This window comes from Equus caballus, chromosome 14 (genome assembly GCF_041296265.1).
Source record: "Equus caballus isolate H_3958 breed thoroughbred chromosome 14, TB-T2T, whole genome shotgun sequence".
NCBI lineage: Eukaryota > Metazoa > Chordata > Mammalia > Perissodactyla > Equidae > Equus > Equus caballus.
The window spans coordinates 100,597,677-100,621,110 of record NC_091697.1 but is presented as its reverse complement, the minus strand read 5'-3'; the positions used below and the strand labels follow the sequence as shown (position 1 = coordinate 100,621,110).

General features: G+C 38.5%; 1 protein-coding gene across 26 annotated transcripts in view; it reads left to right on the top strand.

Moving 5' to 3' along the window:
- The window catches only part of RASGRF2 (Ras protein specific guanine nucleotide releasing factor 2), a 214,970-nt gene that overhangs the window by 97,880 nt on the left and 93,656 nt on the right, over window positions 1-23,434 (top strand). For all 26 annotated transcript variants that reach the window (XM_070234592.1, XM_070234603.1, XM_070234591.1 and 23 more), the window contains 5 exons: window positions 3,638-3,798; window positions 4,743-4,809; window positions 5,334-5,470; window positions 14,966-15,048; window positions 20,404-20,652. In XM_070234592.1, coding sequence (XP_070090693.1) covers window positions 3,638-3,798; window positions 4,743-4,809; window positions 5,334-5,470; window positions 14,966-15,048; window positions 20,404-20,652 — 697 coding nt within the window. The remainder of the gene's footprint in view (window positions 1-3,637; window positions 3,799-4,742; window positions 4,810-5,333; window positions 5,471-14,965; window positions 15,049-20,403; window positions 20,653-23,434) is intronic.

Here is a 23,434-nt window from a genome sequence, read left to right as displayed (position 1 = left end):
ATTACAGACAATTTGGGAAGTTTGCCTGGTTTTGCTCTGGTCGCTCCTATGATCACTTTTATTAAATAGTCTTAAGGGGCTTTAAAACCCACGGAGGTGTTTTTTCTTTTTCTAATTCTTTTAAACTTTTGGGGATTCTCTTTTCTATGAAATGGACTACAGTTTATCTCTAGTTGTGTGCTAGTATCTGTGTTATTTACTTCAGGGGTGATATGAGGTGTGTTTCGGCATATGTGTGCACATGCATGTACACAAAAATGTGCGTGGTTTCAATCTGAAATGAATTTTTATTCTGAGGACTAGAAAAAATAAGTCTTCCAGGTCATCTGAAAGGCTCTTCAGGATAGAGGCATCAGCCAGTCTTGAATATCCACCCATGGGATTTTAGTGATTGAAATAACAGAAGTTTTATTGTAAATTGATTCCAGTTATCAAACAGTTGATGGGAAGGACGCAAAAGCCTGTATCATGGTGGTGGTCTGCTGCTGTCATTTATTTTTCAAAATCTGTCCAAAGTTTATTGAGCAAATGTTTAAGTGTCTGACACAATAATAGGAAGACAGCACAGCCCTGTCACTGAAGGTCAAATCCTGTCTCCGCTGCTTCCTTGCTGTGTGATGCTGGGCAATTTACTTAACCTCTCTTTGCCTCAGTTTCCTCTCCTTAAGTTGGAATTAATAGTAGTACCTATCTGTTAGGATTGTCGTGAAGATTAAATGAGCTAATACTCACAGAAGCTTCTAGACTAGTGCCTGTGAGGTTATACTTTAAAAACCAAGATCCAAATTTTGTAGTAAGTTTCTATATTCAATAACATGAGATATATGTGAATATTTAATAGAAGGTACAGGCGCTCTTGACATTTTGCACAAAACCCACTGTGCATAGTCAAAACTGTCTTGTGGAAATGTGAAATAGGAAAATTAAACAAAGGTGACTGAATTCAGAGGGAAATGCATTGGGTCTGAGACTTGGACTTCTCTGGTACCTTAGTCATTCCCAGAGTCAAAATCGTATACTTTCAATGTACCAGTGCCCTCTGACATTGTTACCATGGGGCTACGATAGTTAGACCTTCTCGAATGCCTAACCCAATAACCTGGAAACTGCTCTTTGTCCTTTGCCACTACTGAGTGGAATTAAGGAAAAGGGCATTAGCCGGTCTTGAGTGCCGCTCTGTGGGAATTTAGGGATTGAAATAACAGAAGTTTTGTCGTAAGTTGACCCCAATTATTAGATAGGCTGATATAGAGATGTGAAGGACTTTATCATAGCAATGATCTGACACTGAAGAATTACTAATTTAATTCTAATTATTTCTCTAATTTGTATTAACTAGAGAGGGATCTTCAAATCTCAAGGTTTTGTTGAAACATCACGTCAAATATAAGATGACGTGAAAAAAATCCACTTATGTTTTTTCCGATATGATTGTTTTATAAACCAATGGTGTTAAAATTGTTCACTTTTAATTCAGATGTTTGGATTTCTGTACATACCTAATGCACACAGTCTCCAACATAGTCATAGATGGCTATGAGATGAACAATTATAGATTAAGTGTATTCGTGTATCGTTGCCGAGGAAACATTTTTTTTTTTACCTCAAAGCTGAAACTCACAGTAATTACTAATATATGAGCTATGTATTCTGTAATTTCTGATTTACAAAATCATTAAATGCTAGGAGCACTTAACAATGAACACATTATATCAAGTTTTCATAACCTTGGTTATAGCCTTTCTGAAAATGACTAGCAAATCATTCTGTCCCCCAGGATATTTGTCCTAAGCCCCAGTCTTTTGCTCCACCCTAAGAGATCTCCCTGGATGACTCATGACCACCCCTGGCAAAGCTGGAGCTTACTGTCTTCTCCCATCCGTTCCCTTTCCAAGTGTCAGTTTTTATGTTGCTGAATCCATGTCAGTCTCCTGGTTATGCCACTCAGTTAGGTGTGACCTTGGGAGAGCTGCTTAGCCTCTCAGGCCTAAGTTTCCCCTTCTTTGAAATGCCGAGGTGAGCTAGGTCTCATGAAAGATCTCCTCTGGCTTTGATTCCGTCCCGTGAATCCCGTGAGTATAATCCTTTTGCAGCGATTACTTGCTCATCTACCTCTCTAAACATTCTGCTTTCTGCTTCCCCATCTCTCTTTACTTCTCAAATTTAATTCCTTGCTGCCTGCTCTCTTTACCCGTATGCTCCCACCTACCCCGCCTCCTTCATTTACTCTCCTCTTGCCGGTCAGTCCCTTAAGTGATCAAGCTTTGTTCCCTCGTTCCATACCCTCCCCCAAGGTTCCTTCCCTGCTCTTCTTGAGGCCCGAATACTTCCCTGCTCTGCCTATCAGGCAGCCCCACCTAAACATTCACCTAAATCGATGGAATCCGATGGAGTTGGGGCATGGAGGCCTGGGTCCCTTACCCCTGCACATCTTTAGATCTCTGTTAAAAAGTAGGTGCTGTTTGGAACATTCATAGGTTATTGTGAACGTTTTATGACTCACAATCATAGTTTTACTATTTTATGTACGTGAAGAACTGTAGTGTTTTTTCCCACTTATAGAAGTAGTCTGTGCTCATTAAAAAAAAATAATCAGGAAACCCAGAAAATGTATGAAGAGGAAAACCAGATTGCCTGCAATCTCATCTCTTAGTGGTGACCACTGTTAATATTTAAGGGTTGAATATGCATTTAATGGTTCTTATGAGGCTGCATTTAATGGTTCTTATGAGGCTGATATAAGTCTTTGTAAGGCTGCATTTGGGGTGGGTGGTTGTTAAACAAAGAGTAGAAATATTACTGGCTCAGGGCATTTCAGACGTCAGAGTCAAAGGTATTTGGAAAAATCTTTTAGTACTTTTCGGTTTGCTATTTCACTTAGATTGGAATTTATTTTGGGGGGGAGAGGGAGGTCATTATTAGGGTGAAATTATATAAAGTCTAGGAAGAGCTTCTCAGATTGAATGGAAGATAGCTTTACTCGCAAGAATGTTCTGGGTATAGACTTTACAAGGTTTCTTTTCCATTTAGATTCACAAAGAATTTTTATCACACATAATTTAAATATAACCTGAAATAGCTGCCCTTGAAAAATATTCCTTAACTAAATTGCATTGAATTGTATAATTTGTGTATTTTTATAATATACGGATATTGCACATTCTATTTTTTAAGTGCAGAGTAAACTACATTAATATGCTATTTGTATGCCGTCGATGCTTCAGGAAGCATAAACTCTATATGGTTTTTATTATGTTATTTTAGTACTGTATGTAATTGTACAATATGTACCTTGTTCTTAAGGACATAAGTTGATTGAGATCAGATCACCAAGGACAGATGGCAGAAGTGCCTCGTTCTTTGCATTCAAATTGGCTTTCTTTCAAACTTATTTTCCAGCTTACAGATGAATAATCAAGTCTAAAATGTTTTAGAAAATAATCGGAATTAGTGTGACCCTTAAAACACAATGTGTTGTTTCTTCTGCTCAGAGTGTAGGGGATTTATTTGTTCCGATGGTGCATCCAGTAAATCCTTGGTATCTTGGAAAACAGACCCTAGTGTTTATTGCATCAGGAATGGCTCTCACTTGACAACATTTTAATTGCTGTGTGTTCTTCACTCTTGTGATCACCAGGTTCTCTTATTCAAGTACCTTCCGTTGAGAGGGGGAAACTTAGTAAAGTTCGCCTGGGTTCATTGTCTTTGAAAAAGGAAGGAGAAAGACAATGCTTCTTATTTACAAAACACTTTTTAATTTGTACAAGAAGTTCAGGAGGAAAGCTGCATCTGCTCAAGGTACTGGTTTTACATGACTATTCCATCTCTGTTCCATGCACTTAAGAGGCATTGAGGTTAATTTAATTCTGACTTTCCCAGGCCTGGAATCATAAAACGCATGTCACAATTGCATAGTGAGGTAAGGTACAGTTACCAACCTTGACATTTACTTTGTTGTCAATTGGATCCAAAGTAATAGAAATTTAAGTGTGAATTACTATAAAGAAGTGAAATTAAAATTATATCTTGTGCAAAATTATTACTAATTGATGACTCTGAGCTACAAAAAACCCTGTCAAATCACTTCATTGTACTGAGGTAATATTTGCTGAATGCTATTTTATCTTGCTGTATACCAAGAATCAGCAAACCATGGCTCACAGCTTGCTGCCTTCTTTTGTTAATAAAGTTTTATTGGAACACCGCCATGTTCATTTGTTTATATATTGTCTGTGGCTGCTTTCATGCTTTTTAAAAAAGATTTAAGTAGTTGCAAGAGAGATCATCTGGCTTGCAAAGCCTAAAATATTTATTATCTGGCTCTTTACAGAAGAAGTTTGCCTATCTGTACCTTCTGTTGTTAGTGCCTAAAAATATTATCCAACATCATGATAATGGCTTTTTATTGCTTGAACTACTTCCTGGTTGGTGAATTCAGCCGTTTGCTGAGCTGCATTCACTCTCGAGGGCCCCTAAGGAGCCATCTTGTCTCCCATACACTGGCTTGCTAAATTTTATAAACCTTGGGAGTGAGAGTGGGTTGGGGGAAAAGAATCATGACGTTCAGTGAGTTCAATTACTTTTTACCTGTCTAACTTTAATTTTGGAATCTATGAAAAATTATTTCTGATGCAGAATTGCTATGCTTTCTTCTATGGCAACTTGAATATAAGGTTTACAAATCAGAGCTTTCCAGGCTGTGCAGAACTCAGCCTCTTAATGAAGACTTGTTTCGTTTCCAGACAGGTGGGGTTCTGTCTCTAATAGAATGTACGTTGATTGAGGAGCCCGATGCCGGTGACGATGATTGTAAGTCACGTTCCATCACTTAGCATAAGAAAGGTCCCACGAGTTTTTATTAATTTACAGCTCAGAAGAGCTGCTTAAGGAGGCAGGAGACGTGCTGAGAATAAACTCCCTGAAGTCACTTATATATGAAAAATCCTATTGAGCCATTTAACCTGTGAGCCTTGTTAAACCATCTTTGGGAATTCATATTTTACTGAGTTGGTCTCGTGATAGTGACTTTTTAGTAGCAGGCAGAGAAGAAAGGAATTGAATTAGAGTGTTGGAATTGTGTAGATTATGGAAATTAAAAAAAACAGAAACAGGAAGTGAGGACACCAGCATCCTAGTCCTGAGAGTACAGACCTCAGCTTCTTCATCTGCTTATGGGCTCACGGAAGCCTTCCGCGTGCCTGAGAAGTACCACATTGCCGAAATAAGATTTTGGACTTGCATGCACATCGATCATGTTACTAGAACTATGTTAAAGCAGCTATCACTCGTGTTTTTGTAGTAACATCTACTTGCTTGGTTTTTGTGTGTTGAAGCCAAAGGTTCTGGGCAAATGTTTGGACACCTGGATTTTAAAATCGTGGTGGAGCCCCCTGATGCTGCCCCCTTCACGGTGGTCTTGTTAGCACCTTCACGCCAGGAGAAAGCTGCCTGGATGAGCGACATAAGTCAGGTGAGCAACTGACTTTTGCCATACTTTTTTTTTTTTTTTAATTTCACAACATAAATTTTTGGGGAGGTCTTTTAGAGTTATTTTATTTTTCTTAAAAAATTACATCTGATTACCATGCTACTGTAACCACTATGGATCTTGATATGCTGGGATCATGTATTGTTGTTGCTGTTTTTCTGTTTAAGGTTAAAATTTACCTGAAATTTAGTACTTGCATTTTAGTTCCAAAGCATTTTTGTACAAGCTGTAAATGTCATCCCTTATGTTGAACAGTGTTAAAATTGCCCTGTTAGTAATAAATTGTCCAATGACCCCATTAGATTTTTTTTTGCTTATTTGTTTCTGAGGTAAGAAAATGTTGAGAGATACAAAAACAGCTAACAAGGGCTCTGGCGAGACCTCACAAATTAAGGAATCATACCAAAGAAGGGATGCTGTCTGTGGTATGAGATCTGAAATGAGCTCATGTGTTTTGTGTAGGAAAGAATAGGGAACAGATTTGCTTACCTTTCCTGGATCATCAGTGCCGCATCGGGGAATGGCTCTGTTTACTCAGGATTTGGAAAAATGTCAAAACTAGTAAAGATTGGAGCTGGGCATTCCTAAATCCAAGCTCCACGTTAACTGTGGCTCCATTAGCCAGCACAGGAGAAAAGTGAAGCAGTGTAAGGAAAGTATTAAAAGATTATCTTCAGAGTTGTTAACTCAAGGAGGATTAGGGCAGACAGAAAAGGCATATACTGTAGCTTCCATTGCCTTCTTTTTTTGAAGAGCTCATAGTAATTTATATATGACTTAGGTAAAAACATGAACCGTATCATAGTTCTTCAGATACTTCATTTTCTTTCTGAGTGACTAAAAACTGAGGGGAGATAGAAAGAGAATGAATGGCAGAAGTAATTATTTTTATACGTTAAAGAAATTTTACAGACTTAATCTCATTTGACCCTTACAATAGTATTCTGGAGGTAAACAGAAATATTAGTCCCATTTCATGGGTGAGAAACCTAAGGTTTAGAAGTCTAAACGTTTGTCCAAAGTTACACAACTGAGTCAGGACCGAAACCTAATCCAGGTTTTTTATTAACAGTCTAAACGTCCTCTACCGGAATGCTGGATATTTGCTGTCTACCCCCAAGACTGCTTTGATGGTGAATAAAGAGCTAGAAGTGAAGGAACTTCTTTTCTGGCTAACAAAGGAATGAAAATATGGGATCTTGTATATTTGCATAATTACATCCTTGTGGTGACTTATTAATACTTTCATTAGCTCTATGCTGTATATATTAATACTTTAATTAAGTCTCTCTAATGCATCTCTTATCTTATGAAACTCTGAATTGCTTGTTGATTCTATGAATGTTTATCGAGCAATCACCACATGCTGCCAGGTATCGTGTAGGTCCCAGGGATATGGGATGGTCCCTGTTCTCAAAGAGACACGCAGGCTAATAGGGAAGAAAGGGAAGTAGACAGCTTAATGCAACACAATTTTGTAGGTGTTGTGAAGCCAGGACAATTAGGAAGAGTGAGGGGAATGCGAGCGTAGGCAAAGACGTTTCCAGCTGCTTCCAGCTTCTACCTTATGATGTATCTGGGGCTCCTGAGATACAGAGTTGATACAAGCCTTAAGTGACCTTCCTTAGGGTACCTGGTGAGGCATTGCCAAGAGAGAAAGACCCATGGGATGTGTGAATGATTCTATACCAAGACCTTTAAGGAGAGGATCCAAAGCTTTGCCTGCCGGAAGCATCCAAGTGAGTCTGTCTACTTAGACTATTTCTTGAGGCAGATGTGTACAGCTTCCTCCTGTTTCTCCAAGCTGCTGTGGCTTACATGGTAAATTGTACTAGATGCTTTGTACAATTGAATAGGAGAAGGAAGCTAACGGAAAGTTGTATCTTTGAGTGACAGTGATATCATGACATACAATTACTATGTTCAGCAGAGCCTTGATATTGTGTGGCTTTGACGCTTATGATTTCATTCATTCCACAAATACATTCATGCGGTGACACTGTATGCCAGGCACTGTTTAGGCATTTGTGATGCATCATCAACAAGAGAGGCAAAGGCAACAAAAAATTCCCTAGCCTTGTGTAGCTTACATTCTAGTGTGGGGAAGACTGAAAATGAACAGTAAACATCATAAATAAGTACACACTATTTTATGTTAGAAGGCGACAGGGCAGGGTAAGAAGAATTGGACCCCTGGAGGCAGGTGTGAGTTGGTACGGTTTTAAAAAGTTGGTCATCTCATTCTGAAGAAGGCATCTAAACAAAGACTGTAGCAGGTCATGGAAATACTATGTAGATGTGTGTTGAAGCGAAAGTCATTCCAAACAGAGGGAACAGCCATTGCAAAGACTCTAGAGCAAGAAGACACTGCATATTTTGAGTAATAGCATGAAGGTCAGAGAAGCTGAAGTGAAATGTGTGAGAGGGAAAATTGAAAAAGAGGAAGTCATTTAAATAGCATTGTTAAGTAAGCAAAGGGATGCAGAAGGTCACCGTTTAGGGGAGAGAGACTCTATGCCATTTAAGTGGAATTTAAGGCTGTGAGACTGCTGAGATCACCCAGGGAGCAAGTATAGATAGAAATGAGACGTGGGCTGTGGTCTGAGTGAGGCATCAGGGATAACAGCAAAAAGGACTGAGAAGGAACCACCAGTGTGGGGGACAGCCAAGATGGCATGGCATCCTGGAAGTCAAGGGAGGAAAATGTATCAAGGAAGAGGGGGCGGTCACGTGTCAACACTGGTAAAGACTGAGTTTGGTAGTGAGTGCTCTGAGATACTTAGTGATTTTCCTGAGGCAGAGTTTGAAGGGTGGGTGGTGCGCACAGAGCGCTCCACTATTGATTGAGCCTAGCCTGCTGCCCAGCAGTCTGCATCTCAGCTGGGCTTCGTTCCCCACTTAAAGCATTTTCATTTTCTGGGGAAATTTGTGTGCTGTACCTACATTGATGGAATTTGTCCGTCTCCCAAGTATGTCTCTGGGCATATTCATTATTAATAAGATGGGCCTACCAAATGCTGGAAAAGTACTTTTTAATATTTTATTATGTACAAAATATATATAAAAATATGGAGGGGCTGGCTTGGTGGCACAGCAGTTAAGTGGGCATGTTCCGCTTCAGCAGCCCGGGGTTCACCGGTTCGGATCCTGGGTGCGGACGTGGCACCGCTTGGCAAGCCATGCTGTGGCAGGCGTCCCACATATAAAGTAGTGGAAGATGGGCACGATGTTAGCTCAGGGCCAGGCTTCCTCAGCAAAAAGAGGAGGATTGGGAGGATTGGCAGATGTTAGCTCAGGGCTGATCTTCCTCAAAAAAAAAAAAAATATATGGACACAAAAAGGAACTACAAATAATCCCAGCACCCCTCACACTAAATAAATGTTTATCAAAATATTTTCCACAGATAACTGTATTAGAATTACCAGAGAGTTCTTTTAAAAATGCAGATTCCTGAACCCACATTCTAGACAGCCCACAGGCTTAACAAGCTCCACAGATCACTTTTGCACAATTAAATTAAAGAAACTCTGTCCTGAATGTCAACTGTTTCCATCTCTAAACCCCCCACGATCTTGCCATACTGAAATAATTTTATGGTTTGTCTCTCAGTGTATTTATGCATCTTTTCTTGCCTTTTACCTCATTTACATCTTTCTCTCGTCCTACAAATTCTTCGTATTGTTGTCTTCTAACAGGTGTTGGTGTCTTCTTATTAGGCATGTGGGCCGTTTCCAAGTGTTAGCATTAATGTATGGTGTGGTGCTAAACATCTTTGTGTAGGGAAGTTTCTCCCCTTTCAAGGTCCCTCGTTGGTATATCTTCCCCAAAGCGGGAAAGGCTGGGTCAGAGGGCCTGACCATGTTCATGATTTCATGATTTGTGACTCAACAGACTGACATAATGCTCCAAGAAATATTTAACTCATCATTTCACTACATCATCAGCAAGATAACTATGCGACTTTCTTCTAAGTCCTGCCAATGTTGATTTTGTCACATTTATCACATTTTCCTATTTAATGGAAAAGTGGTATTGCTTTCTAGTGGCTTTAATGTACATTTCTATAATTATCAATGAGATTAATGTTTTCCACTATTTCTATTAAGAAATCTGTTTATACCAGATAGACGTTTATTCATTGGAGCTATCCTTACAGACTAGGGAAATGAATATTTTCTTTCAGTTCAAATTATGACTATGTTCTCCATTATTTTGTCTTTTTATTTTTGTCACTCTTTATTTGGCAAAATCTTAATTTTTTTGCGGCTTGATTTGATGCCACCTTGCTAAGCTGTTGTACTGTTACGCTAATCACATGTGGCTCTTGTTTTGAGATAATAAAGTGGTTCCTGAGTATTGACACAATCCCAGTTTCACATAAAGATTCTGCAGAAAAATAAAGACTTTTGGTTTTGCAGGCCTCTCTCTCCGAAGCTGTAATTTTTAGAAGTAACAATTGCTTGAATGATTAATTACACTTTTAGTTACACAAGTAAGGCCATAATTAACCGTTGGCGCCTCCAATAAAATGTGCAAGTGGCTAATGGTCCTGACCAATAATTCTTCCCTTTTTCATCTATTTATAGAGAAAAAATTGAGGCTGAAGATTTGACCATTCATTTCAATATATTGCCTTCATTTGTGCTTGTCTTACTGTCATACATAATGGTGTATTAAACAGGTTTTTCTGTAATTATGGGTATTAACTAAAATGCAGAATTAAAATTCACCCCTGAGTTTCTTGGTTTGGGCAGATGTATCAAAATATAGACCTTGTATAGGCAAATAGGTAGCATACTAACATGCTTTTTCCCTTAAAATAGCTTCTCTAGAATCAATAGGAAATTTTCTACTTTACCATAAAAAGGTGAATTAAAAGAGAAAAATTGAATCTAAGCTTTCTTCCTGCTACTTAGAAATATTAAGAAGGTAAAAAACATATGGTGACACAGTAGACCATTGACCTCTGAACAGGTATTGCCTTAAGCAAGACCCTCAAAAAATCCTGCTGGAGAAGTCATTCTCACCCCTTGGCCAAGGATCGGCTGTGTCAAAATCACCTGGGGCTTTTGTGAACAGACTGATCCCCAGGTCCCACCCTAGTCATAGTCATCACAAACTGAACTGGAATATCCATGCCTAGGAATCTGCTTTGGTTATCCTATTAATTTCAAGATTTACTGTAATTCACATAAATTCAATGTGGCCTTAAAGATAGGTGACACCCTGGTTATTTTCTTGTATTTCTTCCCAAATGAGTAAACTGTATTCATTTTCCCCAGGCTCAATCTCTTCTCTCCAACACAACCAAGATATATGCTTATATGATCATGAATATGCACTATGCCTTCCAATATAAATATATTCATACACACATTCATATATGCAAATTCTATTGTAGTTTAACCTTTTTTCTGGAAAAGAACTCTTTCTCCAGTGCAGCATTACTGAAAGTCCCAAATGGAGGTAAGGTAAAAGCACACTATGCTGGTTGAAGTGGGTTATTGGACCCAGAGGCCCAAGGAGTTCTATTTGTTCACACCCGTATTGTGCATGGAGCCTGTCTGTAGAGCCTTTAAGAAATGAGGAGCCGATTTCAAAACACTCCTCTATTATAAATATACCGTAATACATTTTATGTATACATATATATGTGTATATGTATTATCTATCTATCTATATATATCTCCATCCATCCCATGGATCGATTAAAGATTGTGTGTCAGTTATCAAAGACTTTTTTGTACGACTAAAATATGACTTTTCGTTATATGGTCTTTTGAGCTGTAGTTCAGACTGCATGTATGTTTTGTTCTCCTGAAACTTGAGTGTAAGTGAAAATTTCCTTTTCTTCCTATTGAAAATTATTTTAATGCTTCACACAATGAATCAGAAAGATTTATGAATGAGATCTGACATTGGATAATGAGATGTTCAGAAATGGTCACATAAATCTTCTCTTTTGGATCTAAAACATTCATCTCCAGTTCTAATTCCAGCAGTGGGGGACTGAGCTGATTTAGATTCCCCTTAGCCACAAAACCGACGTCTTTAACACATAGAAACAGTATAATAGAAAAATTTAATACATTGGTGATATTTACAGATATAAATCTGTAAATCTCTAGTTGCCAGAAATAACAAGGGCACTTAAAGTCAGAGCAGAAATGTTGTAAGCTGAAGACGTAGAGACCTGGGAACGATTTTGGATTGGATATTGGTCCCAAAGGGAGTCAGTGCTAGCCTTGGGGCTCTTAAAGAAACTGAGATCCCTGTTTAGAGCCTGGACATTGGAAGGCTGTCCCTTGTGTGAAAGAAGAACTAAAAAACTCTACCCTTTAGGCCAGGAGAAAAATAAGGAAGTTTGTCTTTGTGTTGGGTTCTGAATTTTTAAAAATCTCCTTTGAAAAACATGAATGTGTTTCTGGTCTATGGATTTGACATTCAGATTTATAATATTCACATGGTGTGAAAATTCCAAACTGAGAAATTAATGTAAAAATAAATTTTGGCAAATGCTTGGTAGAAGCAAACACGAAGTGACTCCGTTAGCAACACTTCCACAGGTCAGGGCTTGTGACAATGTGCTCAAAGTCGACAATTAGAAATCCTGTGAGTCAATTATCTATCATGAGTAAGAGTCAGAACACACAGTGAACAGTGTAATTAGCACTGCTAGAAACTCAGATAGTAGAGTGATGACTTGGAAAAGATTGTAAAATAAGAGTGTTTAAAATATAATAAAGCTATAAAGAAAGAGAGAGACAGAGATAGAGAGAAGAAACCAGAAAGAAAGAACAGATGACTGTGTAAAAAGGACCAGGCTGATCTGTCAAAGAACCAAATAGAGAACCTAAACATGGAAACTTAGTCCTAAGTCATCCTAAGGCTGTTGTCTCTGTAACTATGCCATTTGCTTAGAATGTTAAAGGAAATTGAAGGAAGTTGTTCATTTTCCACAATTCCCACTGACACTATGTATCTCTGCCCTCCCACTTCCTGTATTGGTTAACCAAGTGGCATCCTCATGGTGTTTCAGAAACATTGAGAGTGAAAAAAAGCTGACAAGTAGCTAGAAAGATCCCTGGGGTAAAGGATTACGTATCCTCTCCTCCTTTCCCTCTTTGTGTGCAACCTCTGTCCCCATATAACCCTTTCCCCTTGCCCCGCCGCCCCCCCATAGTTTCATAAAACAGGGATTATGTTAACCTATATTTTTCCACTGAAATTACGAAAGTGAATCTGAAGTGTTTGCTTTATTCCTCTTTGAAGGTCTGTCATATCTTCTTTCTCTGCTCTTCACCCTTGTCTCCCAGTGCTTAGCCCAGTGTCTGTCACATAATGAGTACTCAATAAATGCACACATGAGACGCTCATTTAATAAAACTCCTAGTGCTGTATAATCAGTGCACCTTCTTGGTGAGCTTGAGAATTCAAAAGATAGACTAGTTTTGGTTAAGTTCTGTATCATTCAAGAGAGATTTGGCCATTCTTTATTACTTTTAAATATATTTGCATCAGAAAAATCTTAAATTGTATAATAGCAATGGTCATCTTTGACTTTTATCTTTTTTTCTCTTGATTTTATTCAAGAACATCAATTTCTGTTCTTTCTTTCTTCCAAATATTTATCTCTATCCCTTCCTCTTCATTCCCATGGTCTGCCTCAGGGGAGGCATGAATCGTTCCACTTATTGACTCAGAATATCGTTCTGATGATCTCTGGGTCTCCATTTATTCTTCTCTCTTTTCCAGTGAACACCTCCATGAGGCCAGCTGTAGATCTTTCAGCATAAATGGACCACTTAGAAACCCTCAGTGGCTTCCATCTGCCTACCAGATGAAATCCAATTCCTTCCTTTATAAGAGACAATTTGGTAAAACTTGTAATTACTTTAAGGATGTTGATGAGGACATTGCTTATTTCATTATTCAATATTTTCTTTATGAGAACCCATGAAATAATTTTTCTCTGGATTCTAGGATTCTAGGATTAATTGAACTTCTACTAAACTGTGAATTTTGTAGCTGACCACGTGTCCCCCTTTGAATTGGCTGTTCCATAACCTAGCTAATTTTGAGGCTCACCTATAGCAAGTGTTTGGGACTTCTCAACATAAAGTATGTGTGGTGGCTTCATTTCAGGCTTCATCTTATTGTTTTCCACCCTTTATCCAAATCCTCTCTATTTTCTTACTTATCTTGACTTTTGTCTTATATGTGCTTTTGTAATCTACCTTGTGGGAATAAGATGGAGTATGAACTCACATATAATGATATATAACCAAATTGATAGATAGATATCTGTAATTATTCATACAAAAAGATAACTCCAAATTATTTCCAGATGCTATAGTTTAAGGAAATGAGTAGAAGGGGAACTTTAAAATTTCCACTTTATTCCCAGAAGTTGGCATTGCCTGGTCATTGAAACGATGGCAGAAGACCTAAGGAAACAAATTTTTGAGGAAAAACAAGTATGATAAAGGCTAATATACTAAGTAGACTGAATGGTGATCCATAGTTTCTTATCCACATATTCACTCCTTCATTAGACATTGGGGTTCAGGTGAACCCTGGGTTCCAGACCTTTGTGAAGGTACTTGGCAATCAGCTTCTTCACACTGTTTAATTGCAGTCAAAAAGCACTACATGATGTCTTAGGAACTAGAAGTAATTTCTGATTTTAAAAATTGTTTCTATCTTTTCTCGTTTTCTGTTTTGTTCAAAAGTAATATGTATAATTCAAAATAAATCCTTCTTTAACCCAAAATAATTGCAAAGGGAAATTTTAAATTGATGAAACATAGATATAAATAAAGAAGGCAGAGAAAATTAGCTAAAGTTCCTGAGTTTTCCTCTTAGAAAGAAAAGAGAAAAAATGAACAGGGCTTTATGTGTGCCAGAAACAGGAGAAGTTATGCAATGCTTCCTCACCAAACCAACATGGTGCCAATAGAAACTGCTAGAGAAACTAGCAAAATGTGGGAATTTATTGGCAAAAAAACACCTGAGAAGGAGGCACAGAGCGTACTGGTGAGATTGAAGATGAATTCCATCCAAGGAAGTCACCATCTCTACTCTGCCTGCCCCATACCGCCCCCTAGGGCAGAGAATGAATATAGCAGAGGCAGTCACCATAGAAAGGTATAAACCTCTGGAGTACAGAGTGCTGCTACCACCAGAGAATTGTGACCATGTGACGTCATGTTCAGAATCCTTGGGAAACACATTCCAGGAAAATATAGCCCTTCTGTCTGTCCTCAGGTGTTTGCCAGGTACACTGTTTGGTATCTGGATAATGAATCTGTTCTTCAGTGTGTAATGTTTACCTGCTGCTGTGTGTGTGTGTGCGTGCACGCACGTGTGCACAGATGAGAAACCCAATTTTTTTTGTGGCTATAAACAATTCCAAGAATATATGATCTGCTTAGGTTTTCATGTGGGTTCTAATTGTCTATTTTTTAATTTCACAGTGTGTGGACAATATACGGTGTAATGGTTTAATGACTATAGTGTTTGAAGAGAATTCCAAAGTTACTGTGCCACATATGATTAAGTAAGTGTGATAATCCTTTCTCTTGCATTTTAATCAAGATCAAATTGGTAGAGAATATAGCACCCTGAATAAAATATTGCTTCAGTAGGATGTTGCTTCATATTGTGAATATGTTTCTTGACAGTAATGCGATGATTCGTAATACGCCATTATAAATACTAAGACTATCAAAGTGGTTTTTCAGATTCATAGTGCATTGACTCAAGCATAGAAAAATTGTTTTTCATACTGTTACACATGCCTTCACTCAGGACAAAAGCCTGTCTAGATTTTCAAGTTCCATATAAAAAGTTGTGACAGCCAGATGTGTCCAAGGTCAGAGAGTGGACCAAAATATGGCAGATTCTTTTGGCATCTTTCCAGTGGGTATGAATCATATTACTCAGGTCTGGTTGTAGAGATACCTTTAGATTTTGATGATACTCAACGTGAATCGACTGGCTTTTCCATGGTACCGTGTATCCACTGCCTAGATATGGATGTGCCCCAGAGACTAGTGCCCAGGGCTGCTCTCCTGCCCTCTATGTGTTCTGTTAACAAAGGAAATCCTATAATTTAAAGTGATCAATTGGGAAACTATAGTTTAAAATGAGAAGTTTTATTAATAATGATGTGTCATAGCTGTCTGTATTAATGCTTTTCTCTCTACACACTTTTTTGTTTCCAAATCCAGAAATTGTTTTGGGAGTATTTTGAAGCTGACCAAATTGTTCCCTACTCTCATTTTCTTGGTTATTTGCCTTCCAAATTCTAAGAACAAAATGTATTTTTAAAAGCAGTCCTATTATATCTTTCAGAAAAAGTTACATGAAACTAAGAAAATCTTTGACTTCCATGCCTTTGTATGTGGATATTTTTTAGGTCTGAGCTGCTTATGCTAAAGCAATAAATAGCATTAATTTTCCTCTTCTGATAGGTATTAACTATAATTGGCATTATCCCAATGGTACGAATTTTAAAACTTATTGATTATTGTATCAGATGAAGGGAGAGTATATTATACTAGTACCATAATTACTACAGAAAAAAATTATAAAAGAGTGATAATATAGTAAATTACCAGTCAAATTTAAAAACATTTTGGTTATGATCATTTTAAAACGCTAGGGCAAAAATTCCTTTAGCATTCAGTTTTTTAGGTTTTAAATTTAGTATAGGTTTTGTGTGTGTGTGTGTGTGAGGAAGATTGGCCCTGAGCTAACAATCTGTGCCAATCTTCCTCTATTTTGGATGTGGGATGCCCCCACAGCATGGCTTGACAAGCGGTGTGTAGGTCCATGCCTGGGATCCAAACCTGTGAACCCTGAGCTGCCAAAGTGGAGTGTGCATGCTTAACCAGTACGCTACTGGGCTGGATCCAGTATAGTTTTTTTAAAAAAACAGATTAGTTAAAAATACATAATGCTAAGATTAAAAAAAGTATGGAATATTAGGTCAAAAGGTCCAAATTATGGCTTAACTTTAAAATTCACATCATTGGGTTAGAATTTTCTTCTTCTTATTTCTTCTTAAATTCTACCATAGGGTTCTTATTTTATTATTTCACAAAATAATACATATTATTTTTATTCATTTTTTAAAAGTGCCTTCTTGAAGATTAGACAGCCATGAACGTCTGACTGCTTTAGAATGTGTAAATTGGACGTTGCAGCTGAGTTATGAGCTTCTAAACCCTAGGGCAGCTGCACACCCACCATACATACATTTTGTGGACTTTAAAAATTAATACAGGTAAAAGCTTTAGTTTTTTGTCTGACTGGTTATGCCTGGCGCCCCAATGCATCTTCTATCTGCTTTGATGGCAGTTTGACCAGTGTCCATGTTCCAGTCTTGTTTGTATAACCACCTCCCGTATCCCATACAGACCAAGACCGTCCTGGTTTTGGGTGCAGAGAGGTGGCACTTAACTGAGTAGGAATTACTCTCCTGCGAGGACAGAAATCTGTATCTCGGGCTGTAAGGATTTTCTATTAGAGTCACATGTGTTTTGATGCTAATCTATACTATGCTAGATGTATTCCCAAGGCAAAGTCTCATATATTTCATCCTTTTATTTTCCCTGCCTCAGTGAGCCTGGTTCTCCTCAATCAGAGAAGAGGATGGTTTTGCAATCTCTGTTCCTTCTGATGATCGCCTCCATGTCCCTATTCTACCCTAAACCCTGTGTTCTTGCCTCCCTGTGAATCTCTCTGGCTACATACATTGAAAAAAAAAGACATTTTGCAGAGTTAAAAGAAAAAATTATCCTGTCTTAATTGTGTCTTGTTACTGACATGGCATCACTTTGCAGGCACTCACTTCCTTTTAAAACTTACTAATTATAGGTGATTTGAGTTTGATGTCTCAAGATTGCTTTTTAAAGTGTTTACCAAAAAGGAGTTGCTATTATCATAGGAGTCTTAAGTAACGCATTATGTCTTTCTTGAGAGTCCCTTAGGAAATAAACTAAGATCTCGTGCTGTGTAATAAGGGAAAATTAAATAATTTCATAATATTTAATTTCTTTTCTTAAAATGAAAATTTAATCACAATTTTGAAGGACAGTGGTGTAATTAGTTGGTTTTATTTTAATTTCATGTTGGCTACAACATATTTTTCCTCTTTAGTGTTTTGATTAAAGTAATTGTAGTCAAAAGATGCAAAGCTCAAAACTACAATTAGAATGGAAAATCATGACATTTATTAGGTGAAAATATCCCTATAAGTGGTGTTTTACATTTTATGTGTATGGGTTAAAGCTTGCCTTCTTTTAATGATAGTTGACCTCTGGGCCCAGCCCCATGGCCAAGTGGTTAAGTTCGCGCTCTCTGCTTTAGCTTCACCGGTTTAGCTTTAGTTTCACCGGTTCGGATCCTGGGCACCGACATGGCACCACTCCTTAGGCCACATTGAGGTGGCATCCCACATACCACAACTAGAAGGACCCACAACTAAAATATACAACTATGTACTTGGGGGATTTGGGGAGAAAAAGCAGGGAAAATAAAAGAAGATTGGCAACAGTTGTTAGCTCAGGTGCCAATCTTTAAAAGAATAAAAAAATAAATAAATAATAGTTGACCTCAACTTTCTTAGACTATAGAGATTTTTGGTGGGAAAATGGCGAGAGAAAAAGTGATTACCTCTATCAGCCATCTTCTAGACAGACTGATTCATAGAAGCTTCTAAGATCTTTTTACAAATGAGAAAATTAAGGACCAGAAAAGTAAAGTTGGTTGAGGGCCACATATTGCGTGGAAGAAAGAGCCACGCTGTTTTCAAGAATCTCAAAAGATGCGCTTGTGTATTTTCGAGATCAGTAATGTGACTAAAACCAACAGTCCACTCTGAGCTCCTCACCAGGGGTAAGCTGCTTATTTAAAATGCTCTTTCAGGCCCACAGATGAAGTACTTCCGCCTGAACTGAGCATCCTTTGGGGCGGGAAGTTTTCAAGAGCAAGCTAAGAGAGCTATTGATTCGTTTTTATCCAAAAGAAAATAAACATGTAATTTAAAATCCCCCCAAGTGTTGAAAGGGCTAATTAAGGGCGTTCACAACAAGCCAGTTGGTTCTTAGCAAGCAGTTGCCTCACTGAGTGTCACCAGCCCTGTAGTGTGTCTTTAATCAGATGGTAAAATCCAGGACTCACTGATGGCCTGTTCTGAGATGCTGCAGTGACGGTGAACGAGGGGCCTCAGGAGGGCATGGGAAGGCTCTGGGCAGTCCTAGAAAACGTGTGTATTTCTTTGAGCCCCATTTGGATTCAGCCTCTGCTTCTAAGCTTTTCCTTTTGCAAACTTGGCCTCTTTCGCTCTTTCTAATAGATGTGCAGCCAGGGGCCGTAAGGGCTCCTGTGTGAACCTTCGCCGCAGGTCACTCGGCCTTCTCCTGCATCAGTCCGGGTGAGGAGCAGCCAGATGGGCTGTTTCACCGACTGAGAAGAAGCAGAGCACTGCCGGGGCCGTGGCGGGTGCTCTTCACCGAGAATCTCTAGGAGGGTCACGGCCTATATGTCGCTCATTACTTAATGAAGATATTTTTAATATTGCAGAATATTGAAAACATAACGTTTCACACAACTTATGGATTAAACTGGACTCATAAAATGGATAGCCTTAAATGCATTAATAAGCTAGGAAGAATGAAATGAATTAAAGTATTCAATTCAAGAAGTTACAAAAAGAATGACAAAATAAACTGTAGGAAAGTGTAGGAAGGAAATAATTAAGATAAGAACAGACATTAATAGGTTAAAATATAGAAAAACAGTAGATTTGATAAAGAGCAAGTTCTAGAGGAAGAAATACCTAATAATATAATCCATTAGTCAGTTAGTCAAGAAAAAAGGGGGAAGAACAAACGCACAAAATTAGAAATGAGAAAAAGAAGTACCACAGATATAGCGTGATGTATGTGTGTCTCCCTGCCCGCTCCTCTGTGTGAGGAGAATGTCCTGCATTACTTTTTAAGCGCACTTCTGGTATTCTGATTTAAGGGCATAAGCAATACCTTTCCTAAATAGGGCTTTTGGTTTCATTTCCCTACTAAAATGTAATTGAACTGGAGAGAGAAGTGAAGGGTAGCAGAATGTGCCACCCCAAAATATGGCCCTTTCGTATATTGGTTATTCTGAGCTGTAGGCGCTTGAAAAGGAGCAAATGTGGGGTGGGAGGGACTTTCTCTGAACGTCCCTTGTCTGCCTACAGACAGAGCCTCCAAAAGGAACTCAATTGTCATCAATCCTTTCCCCTGGAATTTCTTCCCCAGGGAGGATTGACCCTTATCACAGGAGAGGAGGCTAGAAGTCCATACCATACCCAGACAGACTGTCACAAACTGTCGCACCTCCCATCTATTCTTCTGAAGGTCCATTCATCTTTCCTAAAAATCACTTACTCTCCCCTAAGAGGCCTACATCTCTCTCTCTATTAAGATGGTATTTAAGCTGGAATGCTAAGCCACCTCAGGAAGTTACTCATTTTCCTTGAGTATCTCCCATGCATATATGAGCACACGTGTCAATAAACTTCTGTTTGCTTTTCTCTTGTTAACCTATCTTTTATTACAGGGGTCTCTGCTAAGAACTCAGAAAAGTAGAGGGCAAATTATTTTTCTTCCCCTACGCAAGGAATCCACAGAGTGAAATGAATTATTATTACCATCTCCACAATTAATTGTGACCTTCCTAAATTATAATGGCATATTTGGTCTTTTTATAGCTCTGCCTTATAGTATGTAATATGTCATAACAGCATCCTTTATCAAATGCAATGGGAAGGCCAGACCCAAGTGTGTGTTTACAAATACTAAAATACTCAGTGGCTGAGAAGAAGCCGCATCCCGGTTTGGTTCTCATGTTCCTGGTTTGTGCACAGGTCTGATGCCCGTCTTCATAAGGATGACACTGACATTTGCTTCAGTAAAACACTCAACTCCTGCAAAGTGCCCCAGATCCGTTATGCCAGCGTGGAGCGCCTCTTGGAGCGGCTGACAGACTTACGGTTTCTTAGTATCGATTTCCTCAACACCTTCCTGCACACCTATCGGATTTTCACCACAGCAGCTGTGGTGCTGGCGAAGCTTTCTGACATCTACAAGAGGCCTTTTACCTCCATCCCCGTCAGGTAGGCCTGGTATTTGCCTGTCATGAAAGGACGGCTCTCCTGGTTTCTGGTTCTCCATGCAGATGAGCAGCCCAGTTCTGGGGCAGCCTTTAGGGTATTGGCTTGCCTTTGAACTTACTGTGCCCTGCCCCTAGAAGGAGGTGAGTAGAACTCGCATTGTTCCTGAGGGAAGAAGTGGAGAACTCTGAAGACTTGCAGTGGGCTTTGCTTGCTCTGTGATTATTTGGAAGCCAACTCTATTGTTTTAGAGTTTTCAATTTATTTCCTTTTTTAAAGTTATGCTTTTCAAATTTTAATATGCATGAGAATCACCTGGGGGTCTTGTTAAATTGCAGGCACTGATGCAGTTAGGTCTGGCATGGAGGCTGAGTTCTGCATTTCTAAAAGCTCCCCAGAAATATCAGTATATCAGTGTCACTGGGCTTTGGACCACAGCTTAGTAGCAAGGGGTTAGACAAGGCCTAGAAGTACCTGTGTAATTAGACGTAGAAAGAACATGTCTCAACATCGTAAAGGCTATAGATGAGAAGCCACAGCTAATATCATACTCAGTGGTGAAAGGTTGAAAGCTTTTCCTCTAAGAGCAGGAACAAGACAAGGGTGCGCACTCCCACCACTTCTATTCAGCATAGTACTGGAAGTCCTAGCCGGAGCTATCAGGCAAGAAAAAGAGATAAAAGGTATGAGAATTGGGAAGAGAGAAGTAAAACTGTCTCTATTTTCAGATGACATGATTTTGTATATAGAAAATCCTAAAGACTCAACCAGTTCAGTAAAGTTGTAGGATATAAAATTAACATACAAAACCAATAGCATTTCTATACACTAACAACGAAATTTCTGAAAAAGAAATGAAGAAATTGATCCCATTTACAATAGCGTCAAAAAAGTAAAATACTTAGGAGTAAATTTGACCAAGGAGGTGAAAAATCTCTGCTCTGAAAACTAAGAGACATTGAGGAAAGAAATCAAAGAAGACACCTATAAATGGAAAGGTATCTCATGTTCATGGATTAATAATTAATGTTGTTAAAATGTCAGTACTACCAAAAGCCATCTATAGATTCAATGCAATCCCTATCCAGATTTCAATGGCATTTTTTAGAAGTAGAAAAAATACTTTTAAAATTTATATGGAACCACAAAAGACCCCCAAATATCCAAAGAAATCCTGGGAAAGAAGGACAAAGCAGAAGGTATCACATTTCCTGATTTCAAGCTATACTGTAAAGCTGTAGTCATCAGCACAGTATGGTGCTGGTGTAAAAACAGACAAATAGACCAATGAATGAGAATCAAGAGCCCAAAAATAAACCCAAGCATATACGGTCAACTAATATTTGACAAGAGAGCCAAGAATAGTCAGTGGAGAAAAGATGGTCTCTTCAATAAATGCTGGGATAATTGGATATTCACATGTAAAAGAATGAAACTGGACCCATATCTTACACCACTCACAAAAATTAACTTGAAATGGATTAAAATGAAACTCCCAGAAGAAAACATAGGAATTAAGCTCCTTGACATGGGTCTTGGTAATGAGTTTTTGGATACGACAAAGCACAAGAAACAAAATAAAAAATAAACAAGTAAGACTATATCAAACTAAAAAGCTTCTGCACAGGCAAAGAAACCATGAGCACAGTAGAAAGACAACCTACAGAATGGGAAAAAATATTTGCAAACCATATATCTGATAAGGGGTGAATATCCAAAATATATAAAGAACTGATATAACTCAATAGCAATAAAACAACCCAATGAAAAAATGGGCAAAGGACCTGAATAGACATTTCTCTAAAGAGGATATATGAAAGGCCAACAGGTAGGAGAAAAGATACTTAGCATCACTAGTCATTAGGGAAATGCAAATTAAGACCACAAAGAGATATCACCTGATGCCTGTTAGAATGGTCATTACCAGAAGACAAGAGATAACACATGCTGGCGTGGATGTGGAGAAAAGGGAATCCTCGTGCACTGTTGGTAGGATTGTAAATTGGTACAATCATGATGGAAAACAGTATGGAGGATACTAAAAAATTTAAAAATAGAGTAACATATTATCTAGCAATTACACTTCTGGGAATATATCCAAAAGAAATGAAAACACTAACTCATAAAAAGATATCTGCACCCCATGTTAATAACAGCATTATTTACAATAGTCAAGACATGGAAACAACCTAAGTGTCCACTGATGGATAAATGGATAAAGAAGTTACAGTATGTATATACAATGGAATATTATTCAGCCAGAAAGAAGAAGGAAATCCTGCCATTTGCCACAATATGGATGGACCTTGAAGGCACTATACTAAGTGAAATAAGTCAGACAGAGAAAGACAGATACTACTGTATGATCTCACTTATATGTGGAATCTAAAAAGAAAAACAAACACTAAACTCATAGATCAGACTTTTGGTTACCAGAGGTGGAGGGTGGGAGAAGGGGCAAATGGAAGAAGGTGGTCAGAAGGTACAAACTTCCAGGCCAACCCCGTGGCCAAGTGGTTAAGTTTGTGTGCTCCGCTTCTGCAGCCCAGGGTCTCACTGGTTCGGGTCCTGGGCGCAGACATGGCACCACTCATCAAGCCATGCTGAGGCAGCATCCCACACAGCAGAGCCAGAAAGAACTACAACTAGAATATACAACTGTGTACTGGGGGGCTTTGGGGAGGAGAAGAAAAAAGAAAAAAATAAGATTGGCAAGAGATCTTAACTCAGGTGCCAATCTGTAAAAAAAAAAAAAGGTATGAACTTCCAATTATAAGATAAGTAA